Genomic DNA, 21,566 nt, shown 5'->3' with positions numbered 1-21,566 from the left:
GGGTCATGGTGCTGATGCACCTTCAAGCTGATCAAATACCACATGAACAAATCAAGGAGGAGCAATGATTTTTCCTTATAAACCAAAGTCTGGATCAGAACTCCTAACAAGACTGGTTCCAGCACGTTGTCATTCCAACTCAGTGGCACATTACATAAAACATGTCAACAGAGACTAGTGAAATTACATCAACAAGAAAGAACTGAGAAATGAAATCTCCACAGAAAAACTCCAAGAAGACAGGAACCTGGGACTGATTCTGTTAACCAGAGCTGCTGGATTATGGATAGCAGGGCGATATATTTTTACTCCTACTGCACTGCACTTGCAAAGGGTGGACTTCACAGCAAATCTATTTTAGCAAAGGCAGAGGTCCACAGCAAGAAGCCTCCTTCCAATCTCTCCTGGCTCTTTTAAAATGTATAGGTTAAAAACCCCTGAAGTCTGTGGAGTTACACCTGGGATGCATTTAACCCAATAACTCTGTTTGTAAGGTAGATAATCACAGATTCAAACTTTGTACATAACTGATCTTTCATTAATCCACTAGGACTATGTCTACACTTGCCCCTTCTTTTCAAAGGAGGCATGGTAATGAACATGGTCAGAATATGCTAATGAGGTGCTCCATGAATATGCAGTGCCGCATTAGCATAATAGCGGCTGTGGCAATTCCAAATTGTGTGTCGCCAGCGTAGATGGGGGCCTTCCAAAAGGACCCGCCAGTCTTCGAAAGACCCTTATTCCTAAAACCAAATAGGAATAAGGGGCTATCGAAGACTCAGGAGGGTCCTTTGAAAAGGGCCCCATCTACATGGATAGCATGTGATTCGAAAGCAGCACTTTCAAATTGCCACAGCCACCATTATGCTAATGAGGTGCTGCATATTCATGGCAGAGCCTCATTACCATCTTCCAACCTCGCTCATTACCATGCCCCTTTCCAGAAGAAGGGGCTAGTGCAGACATAACCTAGAAGGAAAAGGTTGAATAAGCCAATAGGATTTCTGACAGTCAAGACTAGCTACAGCTCTCACATTACCAATGCCATTTAACTTCATTTTCCAGAGTATGGCGGTGCAACCAGCAATATGTAGGAGCTGTTTGTCTAGAATGTCCACCCACATGGTACTAAGCATGTTTGTTCTCCTGCATCATTGTATAAGCAGTCACTGGGGCACGTGAACCTCTTCTAAGGAGAAAAAGCTGCTCTTCTCTTCCACACCCCATGCTGCATCCGATCAATTATCTAAGTCATCTGTGACTAATTTCTTTTTCTTCTTCCTATTCCGCTTTGCTTGTTGTTTTGATACAGTGCTGAGAGCAGATTCTGAATTGCTCACTGGTGAAAGAGGGAGAAGTAGCTTTCCAGACTGTGTTGGATATTTGGTCTTCATCAGGACTTTAAATACTGGTTGTGATAGCAAATGTTTCAGCTGTTTTTTCATTCCCTTCAGCATCTTTTGCTTCTGATTCTCTTCTTGCTCATTTGATCGTCCTCCTTGGGGAACAAATCAAAAGACAGAAAAGGGGCATTCAGTATGATATTTAAGCAATCTTTTGTACTTCTACATATAACAGCCATAAAAATCCAAACCCTCCCCTGGCACTGGGGGGCCATGGCGTTTTTAGAGCACGTTGTGGGGAGGGGCAGGGAAAGAAGTTCAGAAGGAAAACGGTTGAGAACCTCTGTTTTATAGGACCAGGAAACCCCCCCCATTTAAATGAATAAACATGCTACAACATTAAGGAATCTACCTGTGTAGTGGTCAAACTACAGCCAGGTAAAGTCCTAGATATTTTGCCAATTACCCTTTGACAGTTCCTCATGTAGACTGGGGAGAAGTCAATCAAAATCCATGAATACCACACGGGGATTTTTAAATTAAATCCAAGAACAGAAACATGCATCTAAGGTTTTCATTTTAAGGTATTTAAAAAGAAACCCCAAATAACAAAAGCAGCACAGAGCTGTGTAAATACAGAGGGAGCTGGTAGGAAAGGGGGATTTTTTCCTGCTGAAAATTTTAACTTTCCATCAAAAACTGAAAATTTCCAGGCAAAAGCCATGAAGAATTCTGTGTTTGGGGCATCTAGTGAAGTGGAAGTTTTCCCCTGAAAGCAGCCACTTTCCACGAGTTCTTTCCCAGAAGAAACCCAATTTTCTGTCAAAGAAAAAAAAACTGACAGTTTTCTGAACTAAGCTTACTTATAGCAGAATAACTATCCTTTGTAGCTATTTGACTAGGCATTCTGCCTTTGGCCCAGGCTACTCCATCCATACCACCTGCAGGTACCACCTCCTGTGCTCTTGTATGCAATTCACAGAGAGAGTTAGGTCCTGCTGCTTGATTACAAGAGAGAGCAGGAAATAGATTCTATGCAGCTATGTGGGGGTTGGAGGAAAAGGGAGGGTCGCAGAAGTCATCACACTGTCCTAGAACAGATGAAACTCTTACAGGACCTGCTGGGACAGCATGTTCAGTTAGGCTAAGCTGGCTGGCAGAAGCACCTGACGTCCTAGTCCAGATCCTGTCAGTGGTGGGTCAAAAGCGTCACATTTCTCTACTTCAGCTTCCCATCTGTGACGCAGACAACTCAATCTACTCACTTTGGAGGGGGGAAAGAGGGGCAACGAGAAGATTAATGTTAATATAGTTCTATGTGGTACCATCCCACTCTGTTCTCTCCTGCCTTCCCCTGGGGGTTCATATTTCTTCTAATACAGTAGGACACATGCTAGACACAGAATTGCATCTTTGAGGGGGAAGGGGATAGGGGAGAGGCAATGAGCCAAGCATACTTGCAAGCAGTTCTACTTGCCTATAAGGACATCCTCATCAAGATCAATTTCAAGAGCCTCTGCAGCTTGCTGGAACCAAGAGTTGTGCTGTTTTGCCCGGCTGTTATAATATTCCACCTTTTCAATCTGCTTGGCTAAATTCACCCGTTCCTGCAACAAAAGCACAGCAGCACGTCAGAGAGGAATGCGGGATGGCTGTAGAATCAGCGCTTGACAGCATGTGTCAGAACACAGTGATATGAAAGTCTTGCAAAGGAAGGGACAAAAACAAGGAAAGAAATGCAGGGAACAGACTGTCTCCAGCATGTGGTTTACTGTCAAACACACGTGGTGTTTTCATGATGTCTCAAACAATGGGGCCATGACTAAGACTCTTAGGCACCACAGTAACAGAAATAATCATAATGTACTGCAAAATGAAAACCAACTCTTAGTCTATCTTAAGGAGTTGTGGAGCCATGACTATATGGACACTCTACCAAAGCTAGGAATAAATCAAAAGCCCATTTGCCCTCAATTTTCTACCCAGATACAGGTTGAACCTCTCTAGTTTGGCACATTACCAACACTTCCACTGCTTACTGGGCTCTTAGAAGACATTTAGGGGTAAATTACAGCTAAATAACAGCACAGAATACTGAGCGCCAGGACTGGTGATTGTAAACAAACTTTATGGGACCATGGGAAACTCGGCCACACCCATGATGTGGGTAACTAAAATCAGACCAGATTATGGATATTACTGGATGAGAGTGTGCCAGACTAGAGAGATTCAACCTATATAACATAGTGCAACTAAGTTCAGTATAGATGGGAAATTGGCACCATTACTGAACAAAACTTAACAGAATAATAAGATTCTCTTCCCATCTTGCAGACAGTAGTGATGGCACAAAAGACTACGTTGGACATGCAGACTGACCTACTCTAACGATACTGAATAGCAAGATGCTACACCATCAAACAGCACCGCTGGATGATCAGTGTCTAGGCCACTTATTAAATCAGAGTGGCAAAATTAACCTTGAAATCATTAATTAACTGCAATGAACAATTTGTTCTCATCTCATTACAGGAACCTTTAAATAGCTTTTTATTATTTCCATATGACTTCTTAAGTCCTCTACTCCCTCATTAGTACCTTGCTAGAATTCTATTAAGTCTCTGCTATGCCCAGAGGTTTAGCATTATTTACAAAACTCAGACAGCACTTGACACTTCTTTCAACTTTCGATCCCTGTGTTTTTAAAAAGGACGTCAGCATCATTGTGCCAATTTTACAGATGGGGAATTGAGTCAAAGAGAGGCAAATGACATGCCCAAGATCACCCATCAAGCCAGTAACAGACCTGAAAACTGGACCCTGGTATCCAGAGTCCCAGTCCAGTGCCCTACCCTTTACATTATAGTGCCACCCTTGCAGATAAGATACATTCAAAAGGAAGCCATTTCAAGTTAGAGGTGGAAAATATCAATGGGAGAGATCGGGAGAACTCTCACGGGCAGTCCCAGTTCTGTTACCAGAGTCAGAATAACATTCAATATGGAGTGAGCAACTCTCTCCGACGACACAGACTTCCTGCAGGCCTATGGATGGGACAGTCCCCTATATCCAGGTTAGCCCTTGGGGCCCAGGGCAGGCTGGTACCAGCAGTAGAGGGGTCAGGAGCCGCAGGGAATGAAGTGATGCAGCTGCCTGCTCTGCTCTACCCCACATCTTGCAGAGCAGCCCAAATGCTCCACTTCCCCGTGGCTCTTGCTGTTGCAGTGGATGCAGTAGTCCTGACCCTCTGCTGACATCCCAAGCTTGCCCCACAGTAATACGTGAGGACTCATCCCTTGGGGGAGGTGCTTGGTAGAAGGGATGCAATGAAGGGGAGAGGGCAGAGCAGTGGGAGAAAGAGCCTGGGGGTGGTGCAGGGGTTGGGCTTGGGAGAAGGGTACAGGCATCTCCCTCCCAAGTCCGCAAGGACTCACAGGCTGGACTGTGGAACTGCTAGGGCGGTAGGTGGACTGTGGGCTGAGAGTCTGAGACCTCTGTGTTAGAAAATCCTGCCAGAGTATGAAGTCATAAATGCTTAGGGATGGAAAATATGGTGAAAGTCTTTTTTTTTATAGTTTTTCAAAACCGTGCATTATTTCTTATTTCACTTTCAAGATACCAAACAAGAACAGAACTTTTGAGTAACCCAAATATCTGCTTGAAAAGGCATTTATGTGGCTCTAGCAAGGGTTTAGCAGTAGATGTGACATTCACCAGCACCATCCGTACTGAGATATCACAGCAGAGGATAACCTTAGTTGTGCAAGGCCTGGATGTTGTGGGACCTAAAAGAGGGGGATGTGGTTTAGTAGATTGACCAAACTCAAGTTCTATTTCTTATTCTGCTACCAGCTCACCTGGTATGTTGAATGAATCACCTAACTGATTGTTGCCTCAGTCTACCCACCCTTAAAAGAAGGAAAATGATAAACGCACGCCTCTGTAAAGCATTTCAGGATCTCTAAATTACAAATTATACATAGTTACAAAGAACTGTTAAACAATAAACATTTAACAAACTGTCTGTGGGCTGAATGCTTTCCTTAGCAAAACAATGCTTTCTTTAGCTAATGAGCCATTCCGCACATTACTACTGAAGCTGAAAGATGATTTTGTTTTCAACTCACCTTCTGAAGCTCAGACTTTTTCTGAAATCTTAATAAAACATGAAGTGTATATCAGTAAATACAATACAAGAGCAATCAGTTGTATCGTAAATGTTTTTTTTCTTACCTTGATAGCAAACAGGCATTTTGTTTCAATTGGGAAAAATGGAAGTTCTTCATTCTTCTCCAATGTCTTATAAATCTTCCTAAAATTTAACATATCATCAGGGCCGATCAGCAGCAAGCTAAGGCCTTCGTTGGCAGCTCGAGCTGTTCTGCCACTTCTGTGCACATAAATCTCAGAAGTGCGTGGAACCTGCAAAAATTGTATAGTTAAAGGGCTCCATAAATCAAAACAGTGTATAAGACAGGTAAGGAAATGCTTGCAACACTCAGACCCATAGAGGACAAACAGCTATCTGATAAACTGCATTCATAAGAGGCACTTCTTTGTTGATAACAAAGAGAGGAAGTGATTAAGGCACAGGGGTCAGATTCTGGGGACATGTAATAGACCCAGCTCTGCAGTGATGGCTTGAGTAACTACGAATGACTCACCCCTATTCCCTTAGCTTGTTTCCTTAGCAAGGAAAAAATTATACCCAAAGTCAGACACATTATGAAGGGTCATCTGACTCCTCTGGGGTGGAAACCTAATGCTTAAGTTCACAATGTAAATGAGAAAGTGAGAAGAATCATCGCCATACAGGTAACTTCTTGTACACAAAAGTGCCTGACATTAGTGATGGTCACTCTAGATACCAGTACAATTTCTTTTTGCAAAGCACTCTTAAGATCCTTAGATGCAAAAAGTTTTAAAAAAGCATTAAATACTTGAGGCCTAATTTCTACACTTCTTTACTAGGAACTGAGAGCTATTGTTTTACACTGTAGCCAGTTTTGGATTAATGAGACCTTAGCTCAAAAGCAGAAGCTTCAAAAAGATTTTTTTTACAACCTGGTAATGGATGACATGCTGCACATTAGGAATATCCAGACCACGAGCTGCAACATCTGTTGTCAAAAGAACACAGCTGAAATAAAGTGAAAATATATGCTAGTCATTATATAGAACCCTATAATGTAAACCAGACCCCAGTGAACACACAGTATGAGTGACCCAGAATTTTGCCAAAAGAATTTGAAGACCATGCTCCTTCAAAAACATCTGCTGTGAATACGCCATCTGTTTGGAAGTCGAGAAATTGGCATCTAAGCATTTGGTCTAGGGCAATCATGAAAGGTAAAATACTGAAGGAAAAGAAATAATGTAATTGTTTCTGACTGTGGACCAGATACTATTCCCAGTGAGGTCAATGGCAAAGCTGACATTAACTTCAGTCCTAACAAGAGTGTGTCTTGATATTTTTATTCACTTCCTGTTTCACAGACGTCATTGTGAAAAGATCTATCTGATCATCAAATACAACTTTCTGGCAGTGCAAGTATGCTCTCCCTACAAAATGTTTTGCAGCCCTTTACCTAGTCTAAGTTTAAATGTCTCATGAATGTAATATGATTTAACTAGTAGCAATGCTGGTTCATTTGAAAGGTACATGATACAGCTATGACAGCTTTTGCTGGTATGAACATTGCAATGCAAGTTGCAAAACTATGTCCACTATACACCTCTGTTTGAACACACTGAATTTTCTGAACATAATTCTCTTTGGACAGAAAATTCTTACACTGAGTTGCACTTGAGGAAACTTCAGTTAGCCTGTTGTGAACTGTAAGAGGGTGGTGAAAAATGCAGTACGTTGTATTCTCATTAGATCTTTTTCATTCAAATATGTCAAACAGATGCATTTTCAAGCCAGCTATTTTATGTGTGAATAATCCATAAGAGCCAGGGCCTCTGTAACATTTGGTGATAACTGAATACTCTTTAAAAGCCACAGGCAACTAAAATAATCATTCACGAGCATTTTCAGTAGGAGCCAGCTAAGACAATGCGGTATGGGAAATGTGGAGGGCAGCCATCTGTGGGGAAGGAACAAGTTCTGAGCTTTCTAAAAAAACTAGATATACACAAATCCATGGGTCTGGATTTAATGCACCCAAGGGTACTGAGGGAACTGGCAGATGTCACTGCTGAACCTTTGGCCATTGTCTTTGAAGACTCTTGGAGATCAGGGAGATACTGGATGACTGCAAAAAGGCAAATGTAGTGCCCATCTTTAAAAAAGGAAAGGACGATGATCCAGGGAACTATAGACCGGTTAGCCTTACCTCAATCCCTGGGAAAATAATGGAGGGGATCCTCAAGGAATACATTTTGGAGCATTTGGAAGAGGGGGAAGTGATCACAAGTAGCCAACATGGATTCACCAGGGGCAAGTCCTGCCTGACCAATCTGATTAGCTTCTATGAAGAGGTAACAAGCTCTGTGGACATGGGGAAGTCAGTGGATGTGATATACCTTGACTTCAGCACAGCTTTTGATATGGTCTCCCACAACATTCTTGTCCATAAGTTAAGGAAATATGGATTGGATCCTTGGACTATAAGATGGATAGAAAGCTGGCTTGATGGTCGGGCCTAATGGGTAGTGGTCAATGGCTCAATATCTGGGTGGTGGTCGGTTTCAAGTGGCATGCTGCAAGGCTCAGTTTTGGGGCTGGTGTTGTTCAACATCTTTATTAATGACCTGGACGAGGGACTGGATTGCACCCTCAGCAAGTTTGCGGACGACACAAAACTAAGGGAAGAGGTAGATACGTTGGAGGGGAGAGAGAGAATCCAGAGTGACCTGGATAAACTGGAGGACTGGGCCAAAAGAAATCTGATCTGGTTCAACAAAGGGAAGTGTAGAGTCCTGCACCTGGGGCGGAAGAATCCCAAGCATTGTTATAGGCTGGGGACCGACTGGCTCAGCAGCAGTACGATTGAAAGGGACATAGGGGTTACAGTGGATGAAAGGCTGGATATGAGTAAACGGTGTGCCCTTGTAGCCAAAAAAGGCTAACGGCATACTGGGGTGCATTAGGAGGAGCATTTCGAGCAGATCTAGAGAAGCACTCATTCCCTTCTATTTGGCACTACTGAGGCCACATCTGGAATATTGTGTCCAGTTTTGGGCCGCCCAGTATAAAAAGGATGTGGATTTGCTAGAGCAGGTTCAGAGGAGGGCAACAAAACTTATTAAGGGGCTGGAGCACATGATCCATGAGGAGAGGCTGAGGGACTTGGGCTTGTTTAGTTTACAGAAGAGAAGACTTTGGGGTGATTTAATAGCTGTCTTCAACTTCCTGAAGGGGAGCTCTAAAAAGGAGGGTGAGAAACTGTTCTCAGTGGTGTCAGATGGCAGAACAAGGAGTTATGGTCTGAAGTTGAAGGGGGAAAGGTGTAGGTTAGATATTAGGAAAAACTACTTCACCAGGCGGGTAGTGAACCACAGGAATGTGTTGCCTAGAGAGGTGGTGGATTCTCCATCCCTTGAGGTTTTTAAGTCCCGGCTGGGATGACTTAGTGGGGGTTGATCCTGCTTGAAGCAGGGGGCTGGACTAGATGCCTACCGAGGTCCCTTCCAGCCCTAGTATTCTGTGATTTTGTGATAAAAATACACATGAAAGAGTGCGAATTCTGTGCTCATGAAAGGTGCTCAGTTATAAACCCCAGAGACATAGGCCAGCAAGCAGTGCACAAAATAAGTCAGTGAGCAATAGCAGTGTGAACTTCCCCGCCCAGCTCCTGCCTCAATAAATTCATGTGTGATTTAATCTGACTTCTCTATCTGCGTCTGTCGAACAGGGTGCCAATCCATTTCAGCTGTGTGGGTATTTTGTTGACCCTTATGTGCCATGAGATGAACGGAGACCACCACCTCATATCATAAAGGCCACTGAACAACCAGCAGATAACAATTTACAGTTATTACTAGCCTGGTTTAGATCTGAACTGGTGACCTAGAAATCATCCAGGGCTGTGTCTTACAGTTAACCCCCGAACAATTCGTTATCTCCCCCAACTCTCCTCCCATAGTCACCCATTTTTGCTTTTCACACAGTTTTTGCACAACAGAACAATCAACTTACTTCCCTCTCTCCGCAAACCTTTCCAGGTTTTTTAGCCTTTGCTTCTGGTGCATGTTTGCATGCAGAGCAAGGGGGTTGCAATCCAGGATTGTGAGGAGCGCACTAAGGCGTTTTATGCAGTCTATGCTGTTTGCAAAGACCATGGTTCTTCCTGGGTACTGAAGCAAAAAATAATAGAGGTAATAGTCTTTCTCATCTGTGTCACAGTGGATCCTGGTTTCGGTCAGAGTTTCTACAGTGGCCTCTTTTCTTGTTAAGTCTATCACTTTAGGTTTACCCCTTATCCCTACTTTATCCATTAGCATTTCCAGTTTGGCTTTCTGATCTATTTTTTTAGCATATTTCTTTTGTAAAACTCTTGTTGGAGCCTGATGGACCAAAGTCAACGTGGCAGAAAACACAAACGTCTGACGTTGAGGATTATATTGAGAATCCTTTAACATTTCCAGCAACTGAGAGAGTTCTAAGAAGTGTCCCCTTTCAACCATTCGGTCTGCTTCATCAATCACAAGGCACCTGTTGGACAAAAAACAGGGACAGTACAGAAGCACAGTGGTTCCTTTACATAAATAGAATCTGATACACTTCAAAAGAACCTTTTTTGCCTTGCCACATGCAGAAAATAAAAAAGGCTAGGAATGCAGGTAATTATAGCAGATGTCTTTGTTCCTCTTTGAAAGATCAAAGTTCAAAGGTGACAATTAGTTTTGTTGGTCATGCATTTGACACCCCTAATTTTCAACTGAATGAACTTTAATGAGAGCTAGCAAAGGTGTTAAGTGCTCTTGCAGAGTCAACATTAGTTAATCAGTCAGTAATTATGCCTGTTTGGTGTTACTGGTTAGTCTTTCCTTAAGATATTAATTGTGAGTACTTAGAATAAAAACCACCTTTACCTGAGCTGCCGGAGATTTGAGAGATGGGAGTGTTTCTCTTTAATTAGTTCCCATAGACGCCCTGGGGTTGCAATTACTATTTCTGGCTTCTGATTCAATACTCGTTCCTGTTTCTGAGCAGCCATTCCACCAACTAAAATTGCAGTTTTGATATCTAGAACACAAAGTAGCACAATATAAAGATCTGGGAGGACTAGTTTACTTTAGTTACTTCTCACTGGAAAATACTCTACACAACATGGGAAGGAAAATGGACACATTTTGTTTTATACTGCAGCTTTGGGAAATCATTTAAGAAGTCTTTATCTAGACGGCAAGTTTCTTTGGCTCAGTACTGTCACCTCCTCTTCCCTTTACAACATAAAACATATGGTCAGCATTATAGTGAAATGCTGGTTACACAAAGAGGCCAAAAGTAAAAAATAATACCGCTTGTATTGCACTTGCCTTCAAACAGCAGGAATGATTTATATCCAAGACAGTTAATGCATATTTTCGTCAGATTCCAACTTCCAAATGCCCACATACGAAGGCAAATCACCACACTTCCTCAGTGTAAGCTTTAATTTTCTTTCATGCAGAGCATGTTTTAGAGTCTGTATATCTGTCTGTGAGTCTGTTTTCTCAAGAACTCCCCTAAACGGTTGAGAGCTAGGACACCAAATTTCCTCCTATCATAACTTAAAGCAAGGTCCAGGGTTTGGTTGTGCTAGGACGACAGGGTGTGCCTCAAATGCCATTGTTTCTCATACAATGGAAAGGGAGGGATCTGCTAACAGGGACAATTATGTTGCAGAATAACCACAGGGAGGTAGCCACACTGGGAATACAGTGGCTGACCAGTGACGGGACTCTGGATAGTTCAGGCCACCTTTCCTGGATAGGATTCCTGTCCTGGGCAGGGCATTCCCTGCCACCTGAGCTACTTCAGGGAGCAGCCACCAGACGACCAGCACAGCTCCAGCTAGCCCTGGGCAGCAACTGGAACAAGGCAGTGTGGCCTGTCAGCCCCAGGGAGCAACAATGGATGCCTCTATTCCCTGCCTTGAACCCTCTGTCACACCTCCCAATCCCCTGCCCCGACTCCTATATCCCCTACCTCCAGTCCTTAACTTCCCACCCACACACCTAACCCTCTGCCCTGACTTCTGATCCCACACACAACCTGCCCTGAATCTTCCCCTGCCTCCCAATCCCTGTCCTGACTCTTGCACTCCCCACATTTCTAATGAGTCCCCCCAACCCCGACATCTGCATTCCCCACATTTCTACTGAACTCCTCCACACCTCCCAACCACTGAGCCTCCCGCCTGAACCCTTCTCACCCCTCAGACCTCACTCCCGCATCCCTCAACCCTCTGCCCTGAGCCCCTCACATCCTTAAGACACTGTCCTGATTCCTGCACCTCCTATACCCCTGGCTTTCTGCCCTGAAGAACCGGAGCAACACTAGGTAAATCTAGTTAGATAATATGTTAATATGTCTAGTGGGTAAGCTGTCCTTTAAACTGTCAGGAGGTCTGCATGTAACAAATGAAGTTGAGGAAGGCTTGTCTTGCACCTGGATTATGAACTGCCCATTAGAAAGGAGCAACCAGCTACTGACAGTTGTTGATAAAAGTGGCTAGACTAAGTTAGCAGATGAAGATTCTTCTCAAAGTCAATTTAGGGTGACAGAAAAAGATACCACTGGAAGGGATTTTCCTTCCTGCTTCAAATGCCGTGGCAGCAGCACAGTGTTTGTTGAAAACTCCCAACAGAGTACACTGCATACCTACTAACAGTCCCTCATTTAGGCGCAAAGCTTCACTACCTTTTAAAAGAACTGTACTTCTATGAATCATTGGGGGTGGGTTACGGATAAGGAATAAAATTAGCCCTCCTCTCAGCTCCACAAGTAGCAGAGAGGCCAAAAGAACATGTTTTTTAAAAAACAAAACAAAACCACTCCTTGATGCATACGTACCTGAAGAACAACAGTATGACTCTAATATATACATAATTATTAGTATTAGAAAGGAAAGGTAAGTTTCACTGTTTGATTCTCCTTGTCTTCTCTCAACTCATTCACATTAGAGTTGTATGGGCTTCCAATACATAAAGGAGATGAAGAGGTTTATAATACGCTTCAGTCAAACAAATCTTTGGGCTCAAAGCAGGGGGAAACTGGCTGACAATCTACAGCATTTGTTATACAAGAGTCAAACAAGACAATCTAAAGCTTTCTTCGGGACTTAAAAATCTATGTAATTTCCATGCTGATATATTTAATGCACATCATCAGAAAGCACTACTTGGGTCACAAAAAAGTACTTGGGTATCTATGGCCCTGAGACCACTGAATTTATTGCAGATTTTGTATTCTAAGGCCACAGTGATTGTAAAAATTCGTAGGTGGAAGCTGCAGTGCTTCAGGCAACACATTAATGGTAAGTTGGCGCTTTTATGGTGTTTCCCATCTAAGAATCTCATAGCACACTTGCAACATTCATGCATTAAGCTGCCTCACACCTCTTCCAAGATAAAGGAAGTATTTCCATTTTATGAAGTGGAAACTGAGGCACACAAAGTCATTAGCAAAGGCAAAAACAGACCCCAGCTCTCGACTCTGTCTCTCCTACCTGTAAATTTGGCAACGGCATCGATGTGATGTTTTACTTGTACAGCTAATTCCCTCGTGGGAGTCAGCACCAGCCCTAACAGAGGCCGGTTTTTATTCAAGTCAGCGGCACGTTGGTGGGCACCAAAATCAACTTCTATATTTTCCAGCATCTTCACACAACCTGTTGTGCAAGATTCACCTACATCATCATCAACTCCACTATCTTCTTCCTTTCTAGGGTTTAAGCGCTTAGGGTTTGTTTCATTATCACTTTCCCATCTTGGTTTGTCTTTGTCATCACAGAGAGGATCTTCAGTAAGTTTGTTACTTCTGCTTTTTGATTCTTGCCACTGTAGCACAGAGTGAATCATTGGAATTGCAAACGCAAGTGTTTTCCCACTTCCTAAAAGCACCAAACAACAACAAAGAAACACAAATATTACAACTGTTTGCAAAACAGCAGCAGCCGATTGCAGTTACTAAAACAAATACAAATACTTTTTTCTATTTATTTGTTTTTATGGGATAAGTGCACATTCTTGATTCTATGAATCTAAAAGCCAAGCCACAGTACCTTGCTTTAAATGCCTATAGTAGAGTGACCTTAGATAGACTGAGCAGGTATTTTTCCAAGCCCCAGATGGGCAGACATGCTAGGAAAGTAGTTTTTAAAAATTGCAATAGCAGCCAAGCTCTTTCTGTATTCCCTAAAGGAGAATACCATATCCTAATTGACAGCTCTGATCAACGTTCTCCAAATAAAGGAATAGCAAATGAGGCCAAGGACAAACTGAAAGCTATTTAGAGGATTTCTATTCTTTCTTTACATAAATGTGCTTATTAACCCAGAAACTAAGTGTAACCGCTATTTCACTTTTTGTACTAAAAAGACCAATCAATTGACTTAACAGAGAGCATAAACTAAGGGGGAAGATGGAAAAAGTCCTCCACTACATATAAGGGGCTCACTGTACATTCATTTAAGTCCTGGGGAAGCAAACCATAACAGTATCTGATCTGTAAATGTCAGCTAGGGCAGTGTTTCTCAACCAGGGGTACATCAACTCATCTAAAGATTTGGCTAGTTTTACAACAGGTTACATAAAAAAATAGTAAAGTCAGTATAATTTAAAAGTTCATTCAGACAATGACTTGTTTCTACGGCTTCATCTGCCTTACAGTGAAATTTAAGCATGTTATTTCTATTCCAATTACTTTATTTGATAATAAGATGGTAGAAAGTCAGCAAGTTTTCAGTTAACAGTCCTCTGTGATATTTTTACATGTTTTTGTAAGTAAATACTTTTTAAGTGAGGTCTAACATGGTATGCAAAACAAATTTCACTCCTGAAAAGGGTACAGTAATCTGGAAAAGCTGAATGGCACTTATTTCAAGGCCATGTTTCTCAGCTGATGGCACGTGTACCCATAGGGGTACACAAGAGAAGTCTAGGCGCACTTTATAAGAAAAGGTTGATAAACACTGATCTAGGGGATGCTTTTGCTAAACACTGAATCTCTTTAAGGAACCAGAGAGTTAAAATTGTTCATCTAAACGCAATTAACATACATTATCTAGTCACCATATGAGTTACCCTCTTCCCTTTCATGCTTTATACTACCAGTCTCTTTCTCTCTAACGTATATTTTTGTGGTTCATCTACCATTCTATGTGGCTCTCTCTTTCATGTTTTCCAGCAGCAAAGTGAAATTTACAATTAGAACCTTGTCAATTTCCCTTTTTTGCTAAGAAAACATTCTGGGGACTAGTGGGTTACCATCATCTTTCTGTAGTAAGTTACTAGTGGTGAGTGATAGTTTAGCGATTGTAACACCCTTATGATGACAGAAATCATTAAATAATCTCCGGGCCCTTTGTCACTTGTTTTAAAAATCCTAAATAAGGGCCACTATTAGCAAACAAGGTAATCAGTTGGAGCCCAAAGCCACAGGGTGCCCTGCAAAGCTAAGTTCCTTAGGCTTTGGCTTCAGCCCCACTGCGCAGGACGCAACTTTGACCCCGGAAAGTGCCCTCTCACCCATGTGCAAAACATAACCAAGCAAGATTGACCTTGAACATGTCAATCTTCAGCGGTAGTGAGTCTTGAGCCTCTGTGCATATGGAAGTTGTTCTAGAACCCTCATCAGTTTTATTGTTTTCCCAAACCTTTTCCAATTCCAATATATTTTTTGAGATCAGACAACCACACTCACATGTATTATTCAAGATGTGGGCATACCATGGATTTATACAGAGGTAATGTGATAATCTTTGTTTTATTATCTACCTCATTCCTAATGATTCCCAGCATTTTATAAGCTGTTACGACTACTGCTGCATATTGAATCCATGTTTTCAGAAAACTATCCCCAATGACTCCAAGATCTTGTTCCTAAGTGGTAACAGCTAATTTAGCCCCCAACAGGCTAAAGGCATAGATGGGATTATGTTTTCCAATGTGTATTACTTTGCATTTCATTTGCCATTTTGTTGCCCAGTCGCCCAGTTTTATGAGACCCCTTTACTCTTCAGTCTTGTTTGGATCTACACATTCTGAGTAGTTTCATATCATCTGCAAATTTAGCTACCTCATTCTTTACCTCCTTTTCCAGATCATTTATAAATATGTTTAATAGAGCTAGACCCTGTACAGATATGGAGGGAGTGGAAGGGGGAAGGTCACACCATTCTCCACTTTACAAACTGACCATTTTATTCCTACCTTTTGGCTCTTATATTTTAACCAGTTACTGATCCAAGGGACGACCTCCCCTCTCATCGTCTACTTTGCTTAAAAACTTTGATGAGCGACCCTGTCAAAGGCTTTCTGAAAACCTAAGTACACTATATCCATTGGTTCCCCCTTGTCCACGTGCTTGTTGAACCCTTCAAAGCAGTAGCTTAGTGAGGCATTACTTCCCTTTACAAAAACCATGTTGACGCCTCCCAACAAGTCATATTCATCTACGTGTCTGATAACTCTGTGCCTCTGAATTCCCCACATCTTCTTGTGGACACACTGGCTACCCAATGCCTGATAGTTCCCTTTATGTTACAGCCTGTAATGGAAATAGATCAGTGGCTCATCAATCGCTTTCCTCCCTCAGACCGAACCTCAGCATAGTGGATACTTTAGAGACAAGCAAATGCCTACTCCAAATACACCACCAGATCCAACATGTACCAGTATATATGTAGGTAAGCACTGGGAATGAGATAACCAGACTGGAAGTACTGCTGGTTGTTCTGCTATGGCAAAGACAGTGTTCTGCAGGGACAAATTCTGCTTTCATTTCAATGGAATTGTATGGGTATGTAATCAGGGCTTACTCTTTAAGAATAATTCAGAGTAAGATTTGTTGACAAGCAGAGATAGGGAAGAAGTAGGTAGAGGATTTCAAGCTCTGCAGGCAGTACTTGTAAATACGTATAGTATGTGACATAAACACATGACAATTTAATTTTCTCCACATCACAACTATTCATAGTAAACACAATAGCTCATTGGATGTGCTGAAGCTTATATAGTTTTCTCACTGTTACTGCAATTACGAAAATGCACTGCATTTTTTCAGCATGTATTTGTACCTGTTTCTGCAGCACCAAGAACATCCATATTATCTCTGATTGCACAAGGCAGGGCTAATGCTTGAATAGGAGTTGGAGCACTAAATCCTAGATCACTCAAGGCCTGCAGAACTGGCTCAGGAACAAAGAGGTCTTTCCATGCAGACACATCTGCTTTTTGGTCAGAGGGGGCAGACAGAACCTCAGTAGTCCAATTTTTAATCTTTTCAGAAGGCTTTGCTAGTAGAGGAACTTTCTCAGGTGGAAACACTTTCTTTTTCACTTTTTTTTTTTTCTTTTTCTTCAAAGTTTTTTCTGTGATTGTGGTGCCCGCTGATTCAAGTGCATCTTCCTCATAACCAAAGAATTTGATGGGATCTTTAGGTCTGTCTTCCTGGTCAATTACCATTTCATCTTGTTCCACTTTAAAATTATCATTTTTACTTGCTCTGATTCCCAACTCTTTATCTTTCTTTCTCTTTTTTTTCTGTATAGTAGAATCTTCCTCCTCCTCTTCAGAAATGCTATCAGTTTTTCTCTTTACTTTTTTTTTTCCCACTTTGGAAGAATTCACCAATTTATAATCTGTAAGCTCTTCAAAACACACCAAATCTCCAAGCTTCTCATCAGCAAACAGATCTGGGTCAAGTTCTACAGGTTTCCATTTTCCAACTACTTTGATACCCTTTCGTTTCGATTTAAATGACGTCTTAAACTTATTTCCTTTTTTGTTCCTCATAATCATCTAAAAAAATGGAAAATAAACCACTGTAAACCATCAGGACAAAAAAGTGACAGTCAAGATACTATACTCATAAACACTGGAACACAGTTGTGTAAATCAGCCACAGCTGTTGTATCTAACAGCAGTCTGCCTCTGGATTCCAGCTTACTACAGTAAATTCTTGATTATCCAGCATTCTATCGTCTGGAACTCAAACAGCTGTCATCTTAACTATAAATAAATTTTATTTATGTTTTCCATAAGTATATTATGGTGAAAGTAAATACAAATAAATACAGGAGACCACATCTACAGGAGAGAATTTTGTCGACAAAACTCAGGTTTTGACGACAAAACTCAGAGATCATCTATGCACAAAATGTATTCTGTTGACAGAAACTATCTACAAAAAAGCCATGTGGGGCCCTTTTTCGACAGAGCAGATTAAAAGATCCATCTGCTTCTAGGTGTAGATGTGTTGACAGAAGTTTTGTCGGAACATCTATTCCAACAGTAACTTCTGTTGACAGATGCTACTAGTGTAGACACAGCCCGTAATTTTACAGTGTACAATACTACTGTTGTTGGTAAATAAGTACTCTGCATACATTTTGGTTTGTTTCTTAGTAGATAATCTTGTCAGAACCCTCTTTTCTGGAACAATCTTGTTTTTCTTTGGTGTTATGCATTGCTAGTTACACCTCTATTATCCTGAATATCCAGGAATCTCCCAATGCCAGGGCTGCTGGATATGGAAGAGTTTACTGTAGCTTTATTGACTGACTTGCAGGAGGCTAGATAAGGCCCTCTGTTAAAAACATTTGTAATTCTAACTTTGCAATTCTTTGACAAATTAATCTTAATTACCCTAAATTGCCTGTGAAGCAACGGATCTGTTTAACGTTGTCAGTTTCCTGCTGAAAAATGGGTGAGTGACCTAAGCAGTATCAAAGTCCTGATGACAGTCAAACCAGCATCTGTTGTGTTTCTTTTTATTACCTTTTTCAAATTTAGTGTCAGAAGCTCTTCCCAGGATCAAATAAAATGGAAAGCAGGCTGCAGCCTGATACTGGGGTTCCTCTACTGCTATTTCATACATAACATCCCCTTTCACCATGAAGCTGTTCGTTTGCAGTAGGCTCATATATGACCACATTGAATTTTATCTCCTCTGGTGATGAAATGATTTATTTCAATAAAACAGCAAAATGGACAAGACACTATGTTCTATAATAAAGAGAGAGCCTTGTATTTCACTCTTCTGTGCCTGGCTGGTGATGGGCAGTATGCAGGCAGCTGGAGGAAAAAGGAGCACAATACAAAGAATCCATGTAGGGTGGGGGTCACCTATAGATAACTGCTGCCTTTCCTTTAGGAAGATGGGATGAGAGGTTTTCTTATCATAGGGCAACTGGATTACTGAAATGGGAGCTGTACAATTTGGGGTGGACTCCTTCCTTTCCCCAACCCAGAGCAGTTCTATGGTCTGGGGTCAAGTCGATCTAAGCCATGCAATTTATGTTAGCAGTATAATTTAAACAGACATAGCTTAGACCTACCTAACACAGGGTCCACACTGCACTGGATTGACAGAAGAAAATCTCCCATCAACTCCACTTACTTATCACACTCTGGTGGAGTTCTGGAGGGGAGTGGACGGGAGGGGAAAGTGATCAGTGGTCGATTTAGGGGGTGTTCACTAGACCTGCTAAATGGACCTAGTATACCGATTACTGTAGCATCCATGCACTCTGTAGTTGATACATACCCTCCCGTGCCCTCAAAAACTGCCACACTCACAATCTTCTTATACCCAACCTAAGCTAGGTCAAGGATTTTGCCTCAAAATGCCAGAACTCGGCTCTGAAATTCTGCCTGTGAAATCTGAAGTGTGTGCGTGCACACACACATACACAAAGCACTTATGTGAGCTCTTTCCCCTTATGGATCTACTGAAGTTTTATTTCTAGTTTTGAAAGTCTGGCCCTAAACAGCTCGATCCAGAGGGCAACTACTACACCACCATATTATTAGGAAGTATGTACAATAAAAGCCCCTTCAATCTGGCACTGTACCATTCAGCACACTCACTAAATTGGCATTTATGATTTGCACAGAAAGTCCGATTTACAGTGATGCTGACAGGTTGCTGGGGTGTGGGAGGAGCTGTGGGGCTGGCTCTGGGAAGAAGTTTGGGTTTGAGAGGAGGCTTGGGGCAGGGGTGGGTCCCTCTCCTTTCTGTTGCTGGTGGAGGAGTGGTCAGGTGGCTCTGCCTCTGTCCCCTCAACCAAAGTGCTGATTACACCCCTCCCAGGCCATTGGCCCAGAATCACGGCCAATAGGAAAAGTGTAGGGGCATGGTCAGTGCCTACAGAGGAAGGCTGCATGCCTGCTTGCAGCATAGCCACTTGGTTATGCTTTCCACATGAACAGGAAGGGTAGTGAGCCACGTGCAGGGGCTGCCAGAGGCAGGCACCTCCCTCAAATCTGGCAGTCCCAGCTGCTCCTGTGCCACAACCCCCACCCAGAACCCAGGCCCAACTGTGTAGCTAAAATCAACTTATCAGCAGTCGACTTTGATGTCCATCTACATGGAGGAAGGTCAATGGGAGCATTTCTCCCATCGACCTTCTTTATTCCTCACCTCTCACAAGGGGTTGAGGTCAACTTTGACCCTTGAAAGCATCAATTCATGCACACATGAAGTGAAAACCCAAAAGACACAGTTGCAAAGAAGCCCCTCTAAAAACAGAACAGCATTGCATGCTGTATAAGCCGGCCCCATACAATGATATGCTGCCAGGCAAAAATCACTATTCACAGGAGTCGCTAAGTTAGAGTTGCAAATGATCTAATTCAGGGGTGTGCAAAGTGTGGGGTGGGTCCCCTTAGGTGTGTGAAATTTCATAAGGGTGTGCAGGACTATTGGCTGCTGGGTCACAGACTCATCCGTCTCATGAAGTACTTACTCATCTTATGTCTGTGTATTCACACTTACATACTACTAGTACAGTTTTTACAGTCTCTCTTTTCTATTTTTTTTTAGTATTTTCTTGGGGTTTTTTTTTTGTTTTTTGATATGAGCATAATGAAAATTTCCATCAGTTTACATTCAACAGGTTGGTCTGGGCTGCTAATTGCAGGGATGAAAAAGAGGAGCCTGAGATAAAAAGTTTGCTCAACCCCGTCTAATCACACAAACCAAATATTCTGCCCCACCCCGCTCACTCCATCCTAAGTCGTTAACACACACACCTACCTACCTACCTACCTACCTTTCAGGAGCTGGGAGGTGCGGGCTCTGGGCTGGGGCTGTAGCGATCAGAGTCCGGGAGGGGGCTCCGGGCTAAGCCTGAGGCAGGGAGCTGGGGGTGGGGGCAGGATACGAACGGCCTTAAGCGGCCCCCAAAGCCACTGGACGTTCAGAACCCTCCCAACGTGCCTGCCTGGCTGCAGGAGCCGCTGGGGGACGGAAGCCACGTGCCGGAGACCCTAACCCCGCAAGGGGCGCGGCGCAGCGCAAAGCCGAAGGGCAGCGGTGTGCGCTCCGCCCCCCAGACGCGACCCGAAGCACAAACCGCAGACCCGCGAGCCGCGGCCTAAGGGGCAGCGAGAATGGACTCCCCGCGTAGGCCGCCCCGGGGGCTTCCAGCGCAAGCGAGGCGGGAGCAAATAGCGGGCCGCGCTTCCCCTCCAGCCCCGGCGTCCCAACGCGCACCGCCACTGCCGTCACCGCCGCGCGGCCCTCACCACCCAGCTGCCGCTCTCCGCCGCGCGTTCCGCCGCGTGCGAACGCTGCCGGGCGCGGCCATGCCAGGCGTGACGTCACGACGCGGCCATGCCAGGCGTGACGTCACTGCGCGGCGCCCGCCCTGCCTCGAACATGGCGGGAGGGGACGTGCGGGAGCCGCTTGCCCGGGCTCCGCGCGGTGCTGACTGCTGGGCCTGCGGTAGGCGTCGGGGCCGCTTCGGGCCTGATGTGCCCCACGATGCTGCCCAGGCCAGAGCCCCCGGCCTACAACCAAACTCCCTCCCAGACCCTGGATCCCCTCATTAATATCACAGGTCGGGCCGCCCGTGAGCCTTCGTTGAGTTTCGCAGCGCGGCTGCTCCGAGAAGTCGCTGCTCTCCTCACTCCTGTGTTACCATCGTCCTGTGAGCCGCCCCAGAGGGGAGGCGAGTTAGTCTGGATCTTCCAAACAAGGAAACTGTGGCTACGGTTGCAGTCCACTTTCGAAAGAGGCATGCAAATGAAGGAAATCAAAAATGCAAATGAAGCATTGACTT

The 21,566-nt window shown here is 43.4% G+C and overlaps 1 protein-coding gene across 4 annotated transcripts; it reads right to left on the bottom strand.

Moving 5' to 3' along the window:
* Window positions 1–900: 900 nt before the first annotated feature.
* Window positions 901–21,103, bottom strand: DDX24 (DEAD-box helicase 24). Of its 4 annotated transcripts, none has more exons than XM_074996569.1 (9): window positions 21,030–21,103; window positions 16,577–17,300; window positions 13,007–13,390; window positions 10,386–10,539; window positions 9,490–10,005; window positions 6,411–6,486; window positions 5,580–5,768; window positions 2,824–2,953; window positions 901–1,501 (listed from the first exon to the last, which is right to left on the bottom strand). In XM_074996569.1, the coding sequence occupies exons 2-9, from the start codon at window positions 17,298–17,300 to the stop codon at window positions 1,242–1,244; spliced, it is 2,433 nt and encodes an 810-aa protein (XP_074852670.1). In that variant the 5' UTR covers window positions 21,030–21,103; the 3' UTR covers window positions 901–1,241. The 4 variants fall into 4 exon arrangements, with proteins under 4 accessions (XP_074852670.1, XP_074852672.1, XP_074852673.1 ...); XM_074996571.1 differs by having other exon boundaries at window positions 20,998–21,082; XM_074996572.1 differs by lacking the exon at window positions 21,030–21,103 and adding an exon at window positions 20,555–20,962.
* Window positions 21,104–21,566: the final 463 nt, after the last annotated feature.

The sequence above is a fragment of the Carettochelys insculpta genome, chromosome 6 (genome assembly GCF_033958435.1).
Source record: "Carettochelys insculpta isolate YL-2023 chromosome 6, ASM3395843v1, whole genome shotgun sequence".
In the NCBI taxonomy this organism is placed as follows: domain Eukaryota; kingdom Metazoa; phylum Chordata; order Testudines; family Carettochelyidae; genus Carettochelys; species Carettochelys insculpta.
This window is presented reverse-complemented; position numbering and strand designations above follow the sequence as displayed.